The 21149-nt window shown below is 33.8% G+C and overlaps 1 protein-coding gene across 1 annotated transcript; it reads right to left on the minus strand.

Moving 5' to 3' along the window:
- Positions 1 to 2029: 2029 nt before the first annotated feature.
- LOC103573875 (uncharacterized) lies at positions 2030 to 5138 on the minus strand. The gene is made up of 2 exons (XM_014441375.1): positions 4533 to 5138; positions 2030 to 2047 (listed from the first exon to the last, which is right to left on the minus strand). The coding sequence occupies exons 1-2, from the start codon at positions 5136 to 5138 to the stop codon at positions 2030 to 2032; spliced, it is 624 nt and encodes a 207-aa protein (XP_014296861.1).
- Between the last annotated feature and the right edge of the window lie 16011 nt (positions 5139 to 21149).

A 21149-nucleotide genomic window follows, 5' to 3' on the forward strand; every position in this document is an offset into this window, starting at 1 on the left:
TGAAGTCACTAAGAAATTATAAATGGTATAGAACTGTAATGCCACCGTCTATCATACGATTTTACATAAAATTAATTATTCAACATATAATTTTTTATTAATCAATTGAGATTTGGTTAATCAACAGCTATACGAACTTAAAGTGACGCTATCCATGCGTACATATAATGACGAAAAAAAAAAAATAATATCTTGAGTAATGAATAAGAAATTTTTTTTTTTTTGTGGTGAACTATGATTTTTTTGGACATGCACTTAAAAAAAAAATGTCGCTCTGAAACGACGCACCCTAATATGCATATTTTTAGTTTTTTTTTCTTTTTTGTAATTGATGTTTAAAAAAAAAAAAGTCAACAAATTTTTGCTTGTGTTAGGTTCCCGTTATATTTTATCGATTAAATTAAATTAATTATTTTCAATAAATTATTTTTATGCAATGTAACGAAAATCGGTTACGATAATAGAGTCACCGTGACTCGTCAGTAGTCAAAACAGATGACGATGCACAAGACCCGGGTCATAATAATTCTATCATAAGAAACCTGAAATGCAACGTTAACAATTTTGATAATGTATATTACCAAGGAGTGACAGAATCAAGGCAGTCGATCACAAGATCTAGTGGAGCTAAAAACTCTACACAAATCTGCTAACTTGATTCTGTCACTCGAACTTTGAGGCTATATATATATACCCGTATTTTATTAAATTACGAACTCCTTATTTAAGCTTTGGGTGCTGCTACTGGCAGCCCAAAAATCGCATACATCATATTGGGCGCTGCTTCTGGCACCCTAATACTCTCACCTGTTCTAGGCGCCAATACCAGCAGCACAAACGCTTCTTCCGAATCTAAAATTCATGCCAAGAAGCCGAAGGTCAGGCAAGAAGGCTCAGCTACGTCGCGTATTACGAACGATCCATGAGGATCTCGGTCGCTCGATTCACCAACATCCCTGCAAGATCGTTGCTGAGGAAGTCTTCCTCGATCCGGTGACGTTGGTCGTTCGAAACGAGTTACCAAAGTTGGGTATCGCGGTGTCAGAGTTAAGCGAAGTGTCCAATAATCCCCATTAATTGCAAGGTCAACCCACATTCTGGACGGGTATCAGCGGTGAAACGCCGCTGCCAACTATTGGCGTGAGCCAGCGAAGATCACCTTCGGGGACCATCCCGTTCCACGACCCTCACTACGGGCATTGTTCCAAAGCCCATTTCAAGGCCACTGGCAAGGACGACTACACACCGGCTGAAGCAGAAAGGCATTATTTGGGCCAAATTATAGGGTCCGCAATTTTCACCATGGTGAGTAAATACATTTTTTTTGCATAAAATAAGAGAAGGTCAACAGCTGACACACCTGGGGTCTATCAACAAACTAACGACGTCAACCTGGTCAATTTAGAAATATTTTGTCTAATAAATGAAGATGCTAGAATGTAATTGTCTGTCTACTTTGGGATCATAAATTTTATTGCAAAGCTCTTATAAATTCAAAAATTTCAAAAACTAATGAAGGTTTTTTCAAAAAGGAATTTAGTACTAAAGTTAAACAATTTTTTAAATTTAAATTTAATTTAGTATTTTGATTAATCATATACAATATATATTATTTAAATAATAAATGTCTACTAGAACTTGGGGAATTTCAAGAATTATTTAAATATCATGATACTAAAGTTAGCCGACATCTAATAATTTTTTTAATTTTTTTCAAAACAATAAATTAAAAAATAAAAATATTTCCAAGAAATTGCGCTTGTATTTTATTAAGTTTTCTACATGTGCATACTTTTAGATTTTTCAATAAGATTTTTTTAGAAATCGGCCTATGGCAATGGATCTTATGATCGAATTATCAAAGACTTTTGCCACCATATATCTTATTTTACCTAGTAGAGTGAAAAAATACTATCCACTCGAAAGTTTATATATGTATGTGTGTATGTATGTATGTATGTATGTATTAGGGTGATTACAAAAAAAATAAATTTTGTTTTCTTCTCACAAACAGGTTCAAAAGTTTAATTTAGATATAAGAAGATGCCTGTGAAAATTAAAGTTCTCAATATTAACATTAAGAGGTTCCGCATTGCACTTTTCTATTTTCCATAAAAAAAAACCATGGAAACTTTTTTTTTTGCATCTTCTGATTTGTATAACTAGCTAACGATGCACAATAGAAAAAAACGACAGACATATTTTGTAAGGAATTGAACGTTCTACAAAAAATGTCTCTTATCATTTTTTGATAAATCCATTTGTTCAAAAGTTATTCGAGGTTAAAGTTGAATTTATATTCAATTTTAAGATCTTTTTACTTTTCCGGCGAAACTATCAGACATCACAAAATATCATAAAATCTTTTTTATAGACATTTTTATTTCCTATAAATTATTACAAATAAAGTTTTTTCGAATTCCGCATTGTTTTCTAGTTGTTTCCATTTTAATCTCAAGCTCAAAAAAACAATAATCTTCTGATCGATTTTAAGAACTCGAGATTAAAATGAAAATAACTAGAAAACAATCAGGAATTTAAAAAAACTTTGTGGACAATAATTTGTAGGAAATAAAAATGTCTACAAAAAAAGTCCTATGATATTTTGTGATAAGTCTGATAGTTTCGCCGGAAAAGTGAAAAGATCTCAAAATTTAATATAAAATCAACTTCAACCTCGAATAACTTTTCAACAAATGGATTTATCAAAAAATGATACAGAACTTTTTTTGTAGAGCATTCAATTTCCTACAAAAACATGCTCATTGATTTTTTCTATGATGCATCATTAGCTAGTTATAAACATCAGCATGCAAAAAAAAATTTTCCATGTTATTCTTATGGAAAATAGAAAAGTGCAAAGCGGAACCTCTTAATATTAATATTAAGAGCTCTAATTTTCACAGGCGTCTTTTTATATCTAAATGAAACTTTTGAACCTGTTTGAACGAAGAAAAAAAAATTTGTTATTTTTTGAATCACCTCAGTATATATATATATATTGAGTGGTTAAGTGTAAAATTTAACTATATTAAAAGAAATTGTTTAAGCCAACTAATAATGATAAATAAATGTTTTATTTATCCAACGTAATGAACACAGTAAAAGAAAAGTATACACAATGAATATTGCTTGAATGCGTGTGCACAGTACAGCGGTGTATCTTACTGTGTCTCTACGAATGAGGTAGAGACGGAATATGTAAAAATCGATGTTTGGCGTAAATTGCCAAAATTGATCGATCGTAATTATTGTAGCAACCCTACAGAACTCCCTTTGTTTTTTTTTTTTTTTAAATTTAATACACGATAATTGAAGTAATGGAATATTTACAAATGATATGAATAAATAAATAAGTGAATGAATGAGTATAATACAGTGATGAATTGTTACTTTGTGAAAAAAAAAATCTGGGCGTCGGTTGACCCTGCGGGCCAGCCCCAAAACTTCCCGCTGTTTTCGGCCTCAAAGAGATCGAAAACATTAGTGTAGATATATTTTCGAGCTCTTCGAGCTCAGAATGTTATCACATGCAATTGTTTTTTTACGATCTTTTCAAGCTCTAACAAGTTACCTGTTATGCTAAAGTTTGAAAATTTAAGAATCGAATATCCTCAATGAAGCGGTTTTTAAAATTTAGTTCCTGATTATGTTCAGTAAAATAAGTGCATTGAGGCAGAAATCAATGTCAGGGATCAAAAACAAGATTTAAATAAGTTTTGACTCATGTGAGAATCAATAAAATATGAAATATCCGATAAAAATATTAAAAACTACGTTTTATCGATTTTTTTGTTGATAATATGATTTAAACTTAAAACCAAGTTCGATGACATTATATGATCAAAAGAAACCATAAAAAAGATGAGGTGGTATGATATCAGGCACATTTTAGTACGCCATATTCTGATTTATTCGGAAAAAATAACATAAAATGTTATTTTTTTAACTTTTCAACGCCGATATCTTTTGAACTAATCAATCGATTTTGAAAGTTGACATGGCAATCGGCGCGTTTTATTGAATACTGGAGCTGATTAGATTTTGAAGTCGATCGTATAAGTCGTTTTTGAGAAATCAATAAAAAACTAAAAAAAAATTTTTTTTTTTTTCGTAATTCGCAAATATTTTCGAGTTTATTCGATCAAATAATCTGAAATTTTCAGGAAAGTTGATGGCCAATAAGCTTTTTCGATTGCCACCTCAAACATCTAAATCGATTCATTAGTTCAAAAGTTACAAAGAGTTTACATACATACATACATACATACACACACACACACACACACACACACACACACACACACACACACACACACACATACACACACTCGGACATCATTCTGAAAATAGTCAGAATAGCTTCCTAGGACCTCAAAACGTCGACATCTGATGAAAACTCGATTTTCGAAAATCGGGGTGAAAACAATAACTTCCCGAAATTTTTGAAAATCGTCGATTTTCTTAGCGGGAAGTTAAAAAACTTTTATGTGAAAGAAATTTTAAAGCGTGTAAATTTTTAAATATTTAACCGGACTCGGCGTTTTTGGGCTCTCGGTTGCTGTGTTATTCGGCCGGGAGTTTGTAATCGTCATCGTTGTGTCGATTGGATTCGCCTCGTAAACCGGCTCCAATCTGTCCACTGAAATAACAATTTGTCGTCCACGAAAATCGACGATGAAGTATTTGTCGTGTCGAGTTGTTACACGATATGGACCTTCGTATGGTGCTGTGAAAGATGGTACAACCTGGTCATTCCGTACCAGTACATGACTGCAAGTACTAAGGTTCCTGAAACAGAAAATAGAATTCTTGCCGTGACGCGACATTTCGGCCGCTTCCAATGAGTTAAAATGACGTTTTAAGGTATTGACAATGTTATGAGGCGTAGTTTTGTTAGTGGGAGATAGTAACTCACCGGGTAATCGGATAGGCTCACCGTATACTAATTCAGCCGGTGTCGTCTGTATGTTGTCTCTCCAGGCAGCGCGTAAGCCGAGCAAAACGGCTGGTAATGCGTTGTACCATGACTCTTGGTGACACAAAAGTGCTGATCTGAGCCGACGATGTAGACGTTCGACGAGACCATTGGCTTGCGGAAGATACGGCGTAGTATGCAGATATTTTATTCCATACATTTTTAATAACGACTGGAATAACGACCATTCAAATTGCGAACCTTGGTCCGAAGTTGTGCGTTTCGGTACTCCGTGGCGAGAAATCCAGTGCAGTGACAATGCATGTGCTACTGTCTCTGCAGTTTCATTGGATAACGGGACAGCCTCAGGAAACCTCGTTAATCGGTCGATGATCGTTAGGCATTGATTAAAGATTTTGACGATTTTAAAGATACTAGGTCAATGTGAATATGCTCGAATCACTCAGTTGAACGTTCAAAACTGGCGATCGGCGATGACACGTGTCTCTGGATTTTATTCTTCTGGCAATCGATGCAAGATTTCGCCCATTCTCGACAATCTTGATTAATCGACGGCCAAACGTATCGTTTAGAGATCATTTTCAATGATCCTTTAATTCCGGGATGAGCTATCGAGTGCAGTGAATTAAACACCTTCTTTCTCAGCGGCTCTGGCACGTAAGGTCACACCGTACCTGACGCAATGTCACAGTACATTAATAAACCGTTGCCGAAATTGGTTTGTTAAAGCTGCAACGCGGTTGTCTGTCGCAGCAGTTGTTAAAGCTCCAGATCTTGCTTCTGTGCATCGGCAAGTTCTTCCAATGTAATAGCATTAGACAATGTTGTCGTTACCCGACACATGTCGAATATCGGTGGTAAATTGACCGATGAAATCGAGTCGACGAAATTGCCAAGGTGATGCTCTTTCGGTGCGCTGTTTGTAAGCGTGCTGAAGCTGGTTGTGATCAGTGTATATCGTAACATGCCGGCCTTCGAATATGTGCCGAAAGTATTTAACCGCCTCGAAGATGGCCTTCAATTTGTGGTCGTACGTCGATAATTTTTGAATCGACGGGGGCACTTTTCGACTGAAAAATGCCAGTGGTTGCCAGTTGTTTTCCGCTTTTTGTTACAATACAGCTCCAATACCGATTTCGGATGCATCGGTGAATAATGCCCAGTCAGCATTGATTTCGGGGTGAGCCAACAATGTAGCATCCGCAAGAGCTCGTTTAGCTGACTTAAAAGACTCTTGAAGTTCGGTTGTCCAGTTGACTGAATGAGAGCCTTTGACTTTGGGTCCTTCCAAAATTTTATTTAACTGTGCTAGAATTTCTGCAGCGTTCTTGATTAACTTTTTGTAGATATTCATTGTGCCGAGAAATCGACGAAGAGCTTTTTAGTGGTAGGAGGCTCGAAATTGACAATAGCCTCGACTTTTTTCCGGTAACAGCTTAATTCCATCTTTGGTGATGACATGGCCGAGAAATTTTACTTCCGGTAAACCAAATTGGCATTTCTGTACGTTAATTACCAATCCCTATTCACGGAGACGCTCAAATAAAATTTTCAGATGCTCCATGTGCTGCGTCTCGTCGTTAGATGCGATTAAAATATCATCAACATATTGAAGACGACATCAAGCTCACGAGTGACCTCGTCGATGAATCTTTGAAATGTTTGAGCCGCGTTTTTAAGCCCAAACGTCGTAAATCGGAACTCGAACAGTCCGAACGGTGCAATGATCGCCGTTTTCGGCACGTCTTCCGTTGCAACGGGTATTTGCAAAAATACTTTTGCAAAATCGACGACTGAAAAATATATTTTTACCGTGTAAAAATGCGGCAAAGTCGTCAAGATAACGCAGCGAGTATTTATCGATTAAAGTTCGATCGTTGGGTGGTCGGTAATCACCGCACGGCCTCTATCCTCCAGACTTCTTCTGTGCCAAATGAAGTGGTGAAGCCCAGGCGCTGTTGGATGGTCTGCAAATAGCTTCCTCGATCATTTTGCGAAACTCGGCTTTTGCAATTTTCAGTTTATCTGGAGCCAGGCGTCTTCCTTTGCACGAAACTGACGGTCCAGGTGACGTTCGAATGTGATGCACCGTTGAATGCTTTTTCGTTCGTCGCTGAGTAGCTTCAGGTTGTGTAATATCAGCAAATTTTCTTAATAATTCCATATATGCAGAATTACCATCGACTGCTTTTATGTTTGTTTCTGCTGATGTTGTGTGAGAATTTCCGGGTGTCAGTAAACCAGTGATGCCATCACGAAGGCATTTCCGTCTTAGGCTGACTAGTAAGTCATAACTACTTAAGAAGTCCGCACCTATAATCGGTTTAGTGACGTCAGCAATGATAAAATTCCATGAAAATTCACGGTGAAGTCCAAGGTTTAATTTTAACAACTTTAAACCATAGGTTTGAATTATTGAGCCGTTTGCGGCATACAATTAATAACCTATGGGTGTACTGATTGATTTCAGCCAGCCACGTGAAAGACGGACAAATCGGAGCTGGAATCGACAAGGTATTCCGTTACTGTAGTTCGGTCTCGGATAAACAGGCGGCGAGAAATCGATTGAGCACCATTAGCCGCCTCTACTGATTCTCGTTTGAGTTTTCCTGCCATTTACAGCTGGGAGCGCATGATCGGCCATTTTTACCATGCTTGTTGTGATACCAGAATAGTCGAATTTTTTAACTTTCCGAGGACGAACGTGTCGGTGTGCTCTGGATCGTAAGTTCGGTATTTGCCCCTGAGTAAGCATTTCGCTTTACTCAGCAGCCAGAAGTGCAAGTTGCTTACGCAAAGCAGCAATTTCCTCTGCGGTGGATGCGTACATTTTGAAATATCGAAAATAAAAATAATATTTCAAATAATAATAATGTCACCTGCACTTAGAATTATTTTATTTTCTTATCACTCTTAGTTTCAGAGTCTAACCTCACCCACCAACAATGTCTTCAATTCGGTACTGTGCTACCGAAAGATTATCGATGACGCACGGCTCAGGAATGTGCAGCCGGTGTATCGGCTTAATCCTCTGTGGTATATCCGGTAACGGAAAGAAAATTATACGTGACACTGTACAAAAAAATAATTATAATTTTTTATCACAGCTCGAGAAAACTTTAACCATTATTCGATTCGTACTAAAGGTCCTTCGAATCAACACTGATGCGGCATAACGTCTATAAGATGCCCAATAATGCACCAGGGGTGATCAAAGATAAAAACAACTGCACAATGATAGAAAAATTCACTGCACGAATAAAATCACGGTCTCGCCGGTTAATCGGCAACGCGACAAAATATTCGCAACAAAAAGACACGAGAACTCGCGAGATTTTTAAAAACTGTGTAACGCACGTGTTCGACGCTTTACTTAAAAAGAGATCACATCGGGGTCACCAATTTAGTGGTTAAGGGTAAAATTTAACTATATTAAAAGAAATTGTTTAAACCAACTAATAATGATAAATAAATGTTTTATTTATCCAACGTAATTAACACAGTAACAGAAAAGTATACAAAATAAAAATGCTTGAAGGCAAGTTCGCAGCTCAGCAGTGTATATTGTAATGTCTAATATCTCTACGAATGAGGTAGAGACGGAATATGTAAAAATCGATGGATGGCGTAAATTGCCGAAATCGATCGATCGTAATTATTGTAGCAACGCTACAAATATATATATATATATATATATATATATATATATATACATATATATATATATATATATATATATATATATATATATCTATATATATATATATACATATATGTGTGTGTCTTAAGTGAGTGAATAAATCAGTTGGATCTGGTTTAGGCGAGGTGAATTAAACAATTAAAAATTTCACAGATTTTATCAAAAAATAAATTATAGATTTATTTACACTTATTTACACCTTAAAAATTATGAGAACTTATATTCAAGTGAATGCGACTAGAAATTAATACGTGATAGCGAATGCAAACTCAGATATTTAATTCACGTATAAATTGACACGTGGTCAGTAGCGGTTAAGTCAACGGAAATTAATTCACAATTAATTACTAGCGAAAGAACAATTTATATATTCTCTATAAATAGCAGCTTTGATATACTGACTAAATATTGAGGATAATTCAGCGTAGCGGTTTAGTTTAATATCACAAAAGTTATTAATTACTGAAGCGGTTCAAGCACGAGGTTGCAAGTAGCAAAGACACGTTGTAGAATAAAAAGAGATGGTAGCGTCGTTGAGTCGTCGAGGAGCTTGGTGTCGACGTGGCAGCCTTGCTGCATATAACGAATTTTCCTATTGGCTTAAAAGCGCGCCAAGAGGTAGCAGTTGATAGCGAACTATCTTATTGGCTGGCCAATATAAAACGAATTATGTGATTGGCCAGCTTGTAGCGGGTTTTCAAGGCGTCTTGCCATGGTCCTGAATTAGAAATTGTATGTGCCGGGCTCAAATAGCGAGTAACCCGGCACTATTCTGACCTTCAGTCAATAGCGAGCTCGGCAACTCCCGAACCGAGCGGAAATGCACGAAGCTTGATTCAAACTAATCAAGCTCGTGACTAAACAATATATATATATATATATATATATATATATATATATATATATATATATATATATATATATCGCACGTCATCAAGATAGCGCCCGCAATTCTTAACGGATCTTAATGAAATTTTATACACTTATTTATTGAACGATTACTTTGATCAAGTTCGAAGATCAGCCCAATCGGTCGATTAGTTTGGGAGTTGTGGGTGTTTGGAATTTTTTCTGATTTTCATAAAAATGAGTTTTCTGGCTTTATCCTAAAATAACTTTTGAACCGAAAATGATAACTCAATTCTGTAAAAAGTGTCTCATAATTTGAACGATTAGCTTTAATTTTCACTGTAATACTTGATTTTTCGAAAAATCTTTTCTAGCAATTTGATGAAATCGAAAATTTCACAAAAAATAAAAAAAGCTTATTTTCGCAGTTTAGTCTTCTAATAACTTCTAAATAATAAGGCATAAGCCATTTCCTTAAAGTTCATGTTTAAGCTTACAAAGTAAGTATTAATTACACTATTGTAGCTTTATTGTATTGACATATGTAAGAAATCTACCTTTCTATTCCAGGTAAAGCCGGATGGCTTTTTTTTTAAATAAATAGTTGACAAAAAAATTCAAAATTGTTAATTGTCTATTAACTTCAGGATCATCAAATATCCCCGCCATTATCATTGTTGACGATGGGCATTTAAAGGGAAGTGGAAAAAAATACTTATCCCGGATTAACTATTGGATAATTGGATCGGCAAAGGGAAAAGAGAGGTAAAACTACAAATATTTAAGTACAGGGAGTTTCGCCTTAATTTTTGAGGTACCGCAATCATCTACTTAAAGTAATTTTTTATCTTGAGAGTATCAGTCGCACGCTGTTGACCTTACACTCAAATTCAAAGTCCATCAATAATTTGAAGTTAAATTATTACAAAGTGACTAACAAAGTTTATCACTAATTTAAAGTTGAATTATTACAAAGTGAATATCTATACAAATTGTTTTGTGCCTAACTTTGTTGATTTTTAATTCCACTTGATAACATTCGACATTTATCTATTACATCAAATTCATTACAATAGAGATCTCAAAATTTACCTACACGAAAGCTTCTTGACTGATAGAAGACGGATTCATCAGGGATGTGAATAAAGAGCTTCCATTTGAAGCTAAACCAACGTTCCTGCATGTAGCAGTAGCGAACTTTGATGAAAAATTGATTGATTATTTACTGCGCAAACAAGCTGATAAAACTTTGAATAACTTGGTATGGGGAACTTCTCTCCATGTCGCTGTGAAGAATGAAAATTTACAGATAATTCATACTTTAGTTCACTCCGGAGTAGACTTTAATCTGCAATCACTATCGTGTCCTTGGTTCTTTATATTCCTGCAAATAACAGTTCTCATATAAAGGAACATCGAAATCGCTGAATTGCTATTGAAAAATGGTGCTAATATTAATTTCGTGACGGATAATCATAATATGCTCACGCATCGCAAAAAATTGTTAAATATTGCAATGGACGAAGGTAATGAACGAATGTTTAAACTTTTTCCAAATCATAATGCTAATCCTGATAGAGACATTTCTGAAGATATATTGCAACTACACGTTGCAACCGGTAGTGGTAATTTAAGAATGATGAAGATTCTTCTTGCGTATGGTCCAAATGTCAATCTTGTACCAGTTTATGAATACATAAATCTAAGTCCTTTACATTTTGCTGTCCTTTACGAAAACTTGACAGCCGTAAAGTTATTGTTGAATGATAATAAGATCAACATAAACCTAGTAAGTGAGTGTAAAAGTTCAGTTCTTCATTACGGGGCTATGTTTGTAAAATTTAATTATAAGGTCGTGCACTATCTACTAGATGCTGGTGTAGATATTGATTTAAAAAATGAAGATGGTGAAACAGCGTTGGATATAGCACGACAGTGTCCAGGAATAGTTAAATCACTCATAAGAAGGCATATAATAAATCTTAGTGCAGCAAATTTTTATGTAAGTAAAGAAAATTTAACAGTAGTGATGAATAATGTTTTTACTAGACTGCATAATTCGTGTATAAAAGAAATTAAGAAAATAGAAAAAATAAACATTGGTGCGAGTTATCTTACGTTTTATGATGCTTTGTTTAAAGATGAACACGAATTGGTGGTTGGTTTGAAATATGTTAGTGACAAAACTATTTCAGAATTAAATATAAAATCAGTTTTTCTACTGTACGCTGGAATAATAGCTTATCGTTTACGAAAAGCATTAGAACGAAAAAAATTATTATATAGTGTTATAGGTTCAATTTATGACATTTTTAATGAGATTCTCCTAGATACTCTTACGTGGGAGATTTTGAAACTTTTAGCTCACGAGGATTTAAAAAATTTTGCTGATCATTGAAATAAAATATTTATCGTCAGAGTATTGTTCATAAGTTTGTGATTTGATTGTAGCGATTTCATGTATATTTACTAATTTAGTTAATTTGTAAATATTATACGTGTATATTATGTATATATCGAATCAAATATTTCACTTTTAATATTTCTGTACAATGAAAACGAATTATTAATAATTCTTATGTAATTGTTACATACTGGAAAATTTCCAATATTAATTAAAATATTTTTAAATATTTAATTTTCTATTAATGTCCAGGTTTGACCTCGTTAGAGTGTCTATAGACGCCTGGTGCGCCGTGGTCGTCGATCATTTTATTAATTATTAATTTTAATTGTTTTTCGCGATTTTAAGTATTTTCGATGCCGGTTCCAACTCCATATAATTATTTTTACAATAGCAGGTGAATGGTAGGAAAATTGGCAAGAAGTTTGAGGGAAACCCGAACTGCTGTTGAGCGCTCAGGATTAAAGGACAGGGTGGAACAGCTAATAAGCGCTCGCCCCTGAGTGGTAATAATGTTATGGACAGGCCATGGTATAGGTGAAAATATTGGGGTGCCAATTGGCACCCCACAAAAAGGATGAGTTAATTTAGAATTAATTGTCGTTTCTTAATTATTTATGGAGATTAGAGGTTCAAACTCCATGAGCTCTTTCGTAAGACTGACTATTGCGTCGTTATGAAAATACAATAAAGACAACAGAGTTGACAAAATGTTGACGCTGCATCTCAAGTTCCCTGTGAGAGAATCGTCACGGCCCGGGTCTCATGCGTCATCATCTGTTTAGACTATCCGCGAGCCACGGCGATTCTCACATCGCAAGAGACTTCCATTACATTGTTGGTGATGAATAAAATAATATCGCCAAAAAAGTAACGATTTATTAATTTATTATTTATTTATGATTCTAAGAAGTGTCGAACCGTTTATTCACCCACCGCGGCGAATAAATAATTCGAGACTTCAAAAAAAAATTTTCTAAAATTTTTATTCAAATTTAATTAATGCCAGAGCGTAACATAATAAAAATTTTTTTTTTATTTATATACATTTATTTTTTCTTTTATTCAACTACTCTTAAATAATATAAGTAATCTTAATAATTAATTCTTTTCTATACTAACTGGCTGTATGGAGTTTCAATCATATGGTTTGAACTATGATTAATAAGGGCTTTTAAATAATAATATCAATTAGGTTTTCAATTTTTTTTGTGCGAATTTGTTTCTTTAACAAAAATTCTTAATTCAAAGTAAATCTCGAATTTTCATGCATTATTCTACAGTATAAGTAATCTGAGAATTTATTTCGCTGCAATTTTCACTATTCATCTACTCGAGAGTTTAAAAGAAAAGTATGAACATTTATTTAATAATAAAAATTTTGAAAACTGAAGTTGATTATCTGTTTTACTAATCTGATTAATCCTAAAAAAATATGATATTAATCATCACTTCTATTACTTTTTATTTTTTTTTGTTAAATTCAAAGTAAACAGAAACATTAAATTACATGACGTCTCGTTGTCAGGATTATATAAACGTAGTACCGCTGTTTGTACTGCGATGTCACCACAAATTCAGAGTATGTGAAGAGAAAAAGAGCAACTGGTGGCCCTGTACAGGCTCTACGATCCCATCTACTCTCATAATGTTTTTTGTGCTCGATAGCGCCACATCGTCAGAGTTCTTAAAAAAAGGAAAAAAAAAAACAAGAGTGATCAACAATTTAGTTTATATTGATTTTATTGATTTGCGGGAATAATGTCTAGGGGTAAGAAAAAAAAGGAAACGAGAAAAGCGGATGTGAAAGAAAATAAAAGAATTGAAGAAAGCACTTCGACAAGCAACGCACACCGTCCTGTCGCCATCATCCATCGAGGCTACACAGTTACCTGGTAAACATTGGTCTTGTTAATACTTGGCTTGCCTTTTAATAGTATTGTAGATAATTATTTTAATTGGCAATGAGCCCACACTAGTGGTGAGATACATTTTTCATACTTTCGGTTTAGTGCGTACACGAGTGGTACAGACATAACTTTATAATTGCTCTCTGTTCACAGAAGTATTAAGTGACTCGAACAGAAGCTCGGTCAATGGAAATATTTTCTTACCGACTAGAGAGAACGGCCAAGACCAGGTAGGTAATTTACCGACAGAAGCTTCTGCAGCGCAAATAAATATCGGAGATGCCAAATATGACTTCAATTCATTCGAGATAGAAATGTCTGAGTTGGTTAATACTGCAGACGCAAAAGATAAGGATCATTTAGATCCCGAGATTATTGATATTCTGCGTAATGATCCGCAAGCAAAAGATCCCGAAGTGGGAACTTTATACTCAGAATTAGCAACACGTTGGTCTAATTACATCAACGAGGGTCTGAAAAAAGAGCTCAAACGTGAGTTGTTATCAAAGTATCCGTGTGCAAGTAACTGTTAGAAGTGCATATTTTTAACCCAGCAATCACAACCTCTATGCAGGATGTTGTTTTAAAAAAAGACAAGTATGCCAGTGAGATCCAGAAAATTATCGGCTCGGCAATGATTGCTTTGGGTATGGGAATTTCTTTAATGCTGAACGAGAAAGATGAAGAAGTTGATAGGATGCAGCTATTACAGTACCTCTCTGTTGCCGGCAAGCTTTTGGCAGAGGCTCACCATCGGGAAGCCGTGACAAGAAAATCCTTTATTTCACCAGGTATAGAGAAGAATATAAATGAGGTCCTGGAAAAATGTAAACTCGACAAGTTTCTCTTTGGGGAAGATTTGTCAGAGAAAATTAAGTCGATGAAATCCATCGAGAAGATTGCAGCTGAGATTAAATCCAAGCCAACTCCAAATAAGTTGCCGTTGAAAACTTCAGATCGAGTAAACTGGAAGACTTCATCCTCAAAGATGCATTGGTCGAGAATGGGGAACTCCAAATCGACCTTCGAAAAAAAGTCAACCGGAACCAGTGCGTTAAGAAAACCGTATCAGTCACCTCAACACCAGCCAAAGTTGACTCATCCGAGAACGGACCGTCGTCTTTAGGACAAAAGGTATCATCCAAAGCAGAGAGACTAAGAGTTTTTCTTGATGAGCGGAGAAAGATCACAGATAATAGTTTTGTTTTAAATTGTAAAAAAGGTTATAAGATTGAGTTTTGTCAGTCTGTTTTTTAAGTAAAAGAGCTAGGAAATTTTATAAGTTCTTCAAAGGAGTTGAAAGATTGCAAGGAAGCTGTTGATAGATTATTGTTTTGGAGCTGTTAAGTCATGTCATGACGAAGAACATCTTGTTTCCTCTTATTTTTAATAGACAAATCAAGCGGTTCAAAAAAATTTATATTGAATTTGAAAAAGTTAAATAGTTTCATTGAGACAATTCATTTTAAATTTGAGGAAGTCAAATTAGTGTCAAATTAAATTCTGATGGAGATCACATGGCCAATTTGGATCTAGAAGACCGGTATTTTTTTGTGCCCATTCATAAAGCAAACAGAAAATTTCTCAGATTCCGTTTTCAATCACTACTGTATGGGTTTTTTTGTTTACCCTTTAGTTTGGCTACAATCTCCTTTTATTTTTACCAAGATTCTAAGGCCTGTTTTAAGTTTCCAGGTATAGGACCAGATTTTGCTTCTTCTGAAGAAAATATATTAAAAACAATTACATTATTTGTGTCTATTAGGTTTATTATCAATTGGAGGAAGAGTGTATTAACTCCTAGCAGAAAGTGTCAATTTTCAGAGTTTTAGGTCAGCTTAAATCATTTTACACTACAGTTGCCGGCAATGAAACGGTTGAAGATCTTGGAATTCCTTAAACAATTGAGCCAAAAAGAGAGTGTAGAGTTAGAGAGTTAGCTAAATTTATTGGAAACTTAATAGCAGTCGTCCAGCGATCAAGTATGGTTGGTTGTATACATAACAGTTTGAGAGAGAGAAATATTTAGCATTATTGATTAATGATGGTGATTATCCATTTAGTAACCGTTTCTCGTACGATTGTGAAATATCATGCCATACCGTCATGATAGTAATTGTTTAGATTTATGAGATAAAGGCTCATAGTTTCTGAGAAACGTTTTTATAATTATGGGAACAGTTCTCTTCATTATAGTAACAGTTGCTGTAAAACAAACAAATTGATTTTATTCGATCGAGTAAAAGAAGTTTCAAACTTAGAAAACTCGAATCGGGACCCAAAGTATTGTTTTTGAGCTTTAAAATCAATAGGAAGTTTTAAAAGTGACCAGTGGAATTAACTTCTTAGTAAAGTTTTTTTAAATTATTTTTGGTGTATGTACATAATCACCGTAATATTATAGTAATCGTTAAGATAATATTATGGTAACTATCATCATAATACTATAATACCATTACCGTAACATTACCGGTCGCGCATATTTCCGTCTCGTGACAATTAGTCCCCTGGACGGTTGATCCCCTTGACAATTGGTCCTATGACTTATTATTTAAATGCATTGTGAGGTGATGTGGCGTGTGGCCAGTAATAATGTTAACCGTGTACAGAGAGCTGGCGTTTATTTACCTACGTGTAGCCGGTAGTTTACCATTTTGTAGTAGATTAAATAAAAATTAAGAATATTTAATAATTAATTTTATTTTAAACCGTAAGATGGACGGTGGTGTTATAGGTCCAACCCATTTATAATTTTTATGGTAACTGCAGTATTGGGTATGAGGCATGATGTGTTGGAGGTTGATGTGTTGGAGGTGTCTCACCGATGATTTCAACAACACATCTGGGATGAAATGTAATATTGTTTGGTGTCGATTAAACTTTAAGTTTGATAAAGATTACGACTTCGGTGATCGACGCGGCAAATTACACAGTTTAATACGCGATATCTACTAATTATCAACCAGTTATTAGGCAGATACTAAGTGTACACGTGTCAGTGTTTTACATAAAAAAAATGACGTTTAACATGTCATCGCCGCTGCACATGCATACACCATCAATCATTAGTTTGGAATTTCGTCTTCAAGTAAGATTCTGGGGTCTTAGGGATGGATTGTCTGGGAATGATTGTCGTGGGATGAAAACGCAGTCAACCAAAATTACTATATGATGGTAGTAGCCATTACCATATATTATAGTAATCATTTTTATAGATTACGAAAATTGTCACCATAGTGTACGGTGTGACCAGACGTTCGTCATTTCTGATAGTATTCAATATATAAACCATTTAAATAAACCCATCTGCTAGAATTTGATCGGAACTCCTTCATTCCCCAATAGAAATTTTCACTGCCTCTGTTTTAGGTCTTCGTCTCGTTCTTGAAGCTTCTTTTTGTGACGTACCGCGTGACATACCACTTCATTTCTCTCTCTAATACATACGACTATGTCGATAACTTTTACTTTAAATAACTTGATAAATAATTTAAATAATTACAAACAAAAAATTTCATAGCAATCCGTTGGTACAACCTTAATAATCGAATCAATAATAAATTCAGATTATTCAATATTTCTGCCGTAATAACTAAAAGAAGTTTTAACATTTAAACTACTAATGACCGGGATAACTAACCATAACCCATCGATAGATAAGCAGAAAACTTACTGACTTTTTCTTTAATTAGTGTTTTGGATTATGGATCCGTCATGAATCAGAATAATACGAAAAAAAAATCCAAGGTATCTAATAACAAAGAAATAATCATTTCCAAATTTCCCGCCTTAGTCGTCATATCAGATATTGTTGCTGGCGCCATCTACAACTACTGTAGTATCGTGTTCAGCCGCGATATTTTTCGAACCAACAGAAATAATTCATGCAACATCACGTCAACATTGTAATTTAATACTTTATTGTAAATTTATGTATTCATTTCGTCAGATAACTATAATCTCGCCATTTTATATGTTTAGCATCATCCTTTGTAGTGTAACGAACAATAAATATTCAGTGATATAAAAAAAAAAAGTGGCAAATAATTGGTAATGTAAAGTAGCACTAAGAATTTAGTGATAAATAATCAGTGATTTAAAATTAGTGACAAAATATTAATAGTTTACGATAATGAATAAAATTAGTAATCAGAAAATTAAGAAAAAATTTTTTGATAATTATTCATCAAATGATGATAAAGATAATTATCAGCCCAGTCCAGATATGTTTGATAGTAATGATGAAGAGTTAAGTCGCCATACAACTGGGTTAAGGGTGGGGGGGGGTAGATCATGAAAAAACGCTTTTTTCATTAATTTTTTGTAGGCTTATGGATTGAGCCACTTCATTAAAACCTTTTGAACATTATTAAGTTTGTATTCAACAACATTAGGTAAATTTTTTAGATAATAGTATCCGCAAACAAGCCGGTGGTGGAGCATTTCCCCGAACGTCTTTAAAAAAACATGATTTGCGGTGAGCAGTGTATCTCCGCTGGAAATTATCTCAAAAAAAAAAAAAAAAAAAAAAAACCATTGAAATTTAATCAAAGCATCATTAAAACCTCCCCCCAACATTCCCTGATAAATTTTTTTTTTTATTTTTTCCGGTCATTTTAAATAAAAACTATCATTTTTTTATGAAAATTTGCGTCATTTTGAGGGTGGAAACCCCCTTCATGTGAAAAAAAATTCTAAAACTCAACGGAGGCAACATAAGATGCAGCGTCAACATTTTGTCAACTCTGTTGACTTTATTATATTTTTATAATGACTGAATAGTGAGTCTCTGGAGAGAACTCATAGAGCTCGCACCTATGCTCTCCATAGTTAATAAACTACACAAGTAATTTTAAATCAATTAACTCCTTATTTTGGGGTGACATTGGCACCCCAAGGTTTCACCCGTACATTGGGGAACGCTGATACTGGTGACCTAATAATTAATCCAGTCTTGGGCGCTGCCACCGGCTGTCCAGGATTATCCAAATCTCTCATCCTTATAAACAATATGGAGACCGGGTCGCGCGATACTACACTTTAAATCGTGAAAATTAAATAAAATAATAATTTATAACATAATTGATGACCACGGCCCACCAAGGGTCTATAGACACTCTAACCAGGCCAAACCTGGGTTAAATTTAATAATTGTAAATTATTTTTATTTTTAATTGATTCGGGGTAATTTCACAAAACGGAACAGTAACATTACTGGATCTTTGTCATCGGATCATCGAGGCCAAAATGAGCCACCGAATGAATTGTCACAGAAAATGTTTGTTACCATCCATCTTTGTTGCCGAAAGTGCCGGTACACTGGTGCCGAAGAGATAGTTCTAATTGTATATTTGGAAGGTTTTAATTTAAAAAAATCAGTTTATGACTTATGTCTTATATATCTATCTTATGCTATCGAGAATGGATACCGTGAGGTATCAGAAACAATATACTACCAACAGTTGGAAGAACTTAAAATCGGCTTTCATCAGCCACACAAAGACCAGTGTTCGTGAGCTGGATTTTGTAAATTGACAGATCACGAAAAAGCTGAAAAACAAAATGAATATGACTTACATATTAAACGGAAAAACACTGCCAGTGATCAGAAAAAACTCCATACAGAAGCGTCTAAAAATCCGCAACTACTATGACAGCTGTTTTCAACATGGAGGCTATTTTGTACTCACCATTTTTTAAAACCAAACAACTGTTTTACCGCTGAAAATTAGCCACACACAATTTTACAATTTTCAACATAGGAGAAAACGATGGCGAGTTAAGTAAATTCTATTTTGTTTAAAAAATATTTCAATAGTTGAAATTTCTTAATTGTTTTACGGTGAGAAAAATAATACTTCCGTTAAAAAAATTATTTCAATATAAAAACACATATTCTCGATAATTATTAAAAGTATAGTCTTGCCTTAAAAAATCATTAAATAAGTTAAAATAATTGAAATGAAGCTATTCTTCTGTTTATGTATGATAATAAAATTAAATATTGATGTTTTCCTATCAAAAAATTAATTAATTAAATTATTAATCCTAACAAAATTTCTTGAACCAAACAGTTATGCTTTGGGTCAAGAAATTCCTAATTGGACATAATTTTTTTCTTTCGTATTAATGTATATGTATGAAGTTTATTCAAGGATACTGCTATATTTGGCCTGAATACGATAGGAAAAAGCACGCAAGAAATTTCCACATGTTTAGCAAAATTTATTAAAGATGAAGTCCCAACTGGAGTGAAAACATTAAATTTGTTTGCTGATAACTGTGCCGGTAAGTTTATTGAAAGATTTAACTGAAGTATTTTTCACTTGATAATCCAATTGATTATTAATCATAAAATTAATTTCTCTATTTTGTTAATTAGTCACTACTCTTTTCTATAAAGTCTTTTTTAACAAAAAAAATAATACTGCTAGAATAATAGATCATATCTTGGTTACAAAACATATTCTAATGACAATCGTCAATTAAATACTATATTCTAAGATTAAAAATTTTTAAATATTATTTACTCTTAAATTTTCTATAATAGACTTGATTGTGAAGTAAAGAATTAACTTGTAATAAAAAATTTTTTGGTATTAAATAAAATAATAAAAAAAAAAATTAAGGAAAACAATTTAATCGATTTTCAAGGCAAAATAAAAGCTTTATTGTTGTCGCGATACTGGGTATTACTCATTTTGCTTTTACTCATTTTTGTTTTTAATTATTTTTTTCAGTTCTTTCCTTCCAATATACGCTATACCGATAATTCTAAAGTCGGATGGAAGTCTGGCAAATGGTTCCAGATTAGACGTAAAAATGATCGGTACTACTCTAACTTTAAATTTATTTATTTTAAATTACGTGACATATCGTGCGAAGCATTGAAGTGTGTTTCTATCAATAATTTTTTCTTGCATTTTCTCTGCAACTATTTTTGTTGTAAACCTACATTTCTTACACTAATGTTACACTTTTTGATTTTCTAAATTTAGTTATTCTTATTAATTTGTAATTGAATTTCAGATGCATATTAATTAAAAAAGAGTATTGGGAACCATTCAAAATAGTACTTCTTAAATCCTTTAAATAAAAAATATTCATCTTGAAAATTTGTATGATGAGAAATTACCAATATCAACAAATAAATATGATGATTTGCTGTACTTTCGCTTGGAAGGATCGATCTCAAAAAAATATCACCATTTCTATCAATACTTGGCCAATGGTATTGACCTACACTTTGTTTCTAGTAATAATCTTGATAAAAAATTTCAATTGAGTCTTAGTCAATTCAATTTGATTAAAAAAATTTCAATTCAAAGTTAGGATTAGATCCAATTG

The sequence above is a fragment of the Microplitis demolitor genome, chromosome 10 (genome assembly GCF_026212275.2).
Source record: "Microplitis demolitor isolate Queensland-Clemson2020A chromosome 10, iyMicDemo2.1a, whole genome shotgun sequence".
Lineage (NCBI taxonomy): Eukaryota > Metazoa > Arthropoda > Insecta > Hymenoptera > Braconidae > Microplitis > Microplitis demolitor.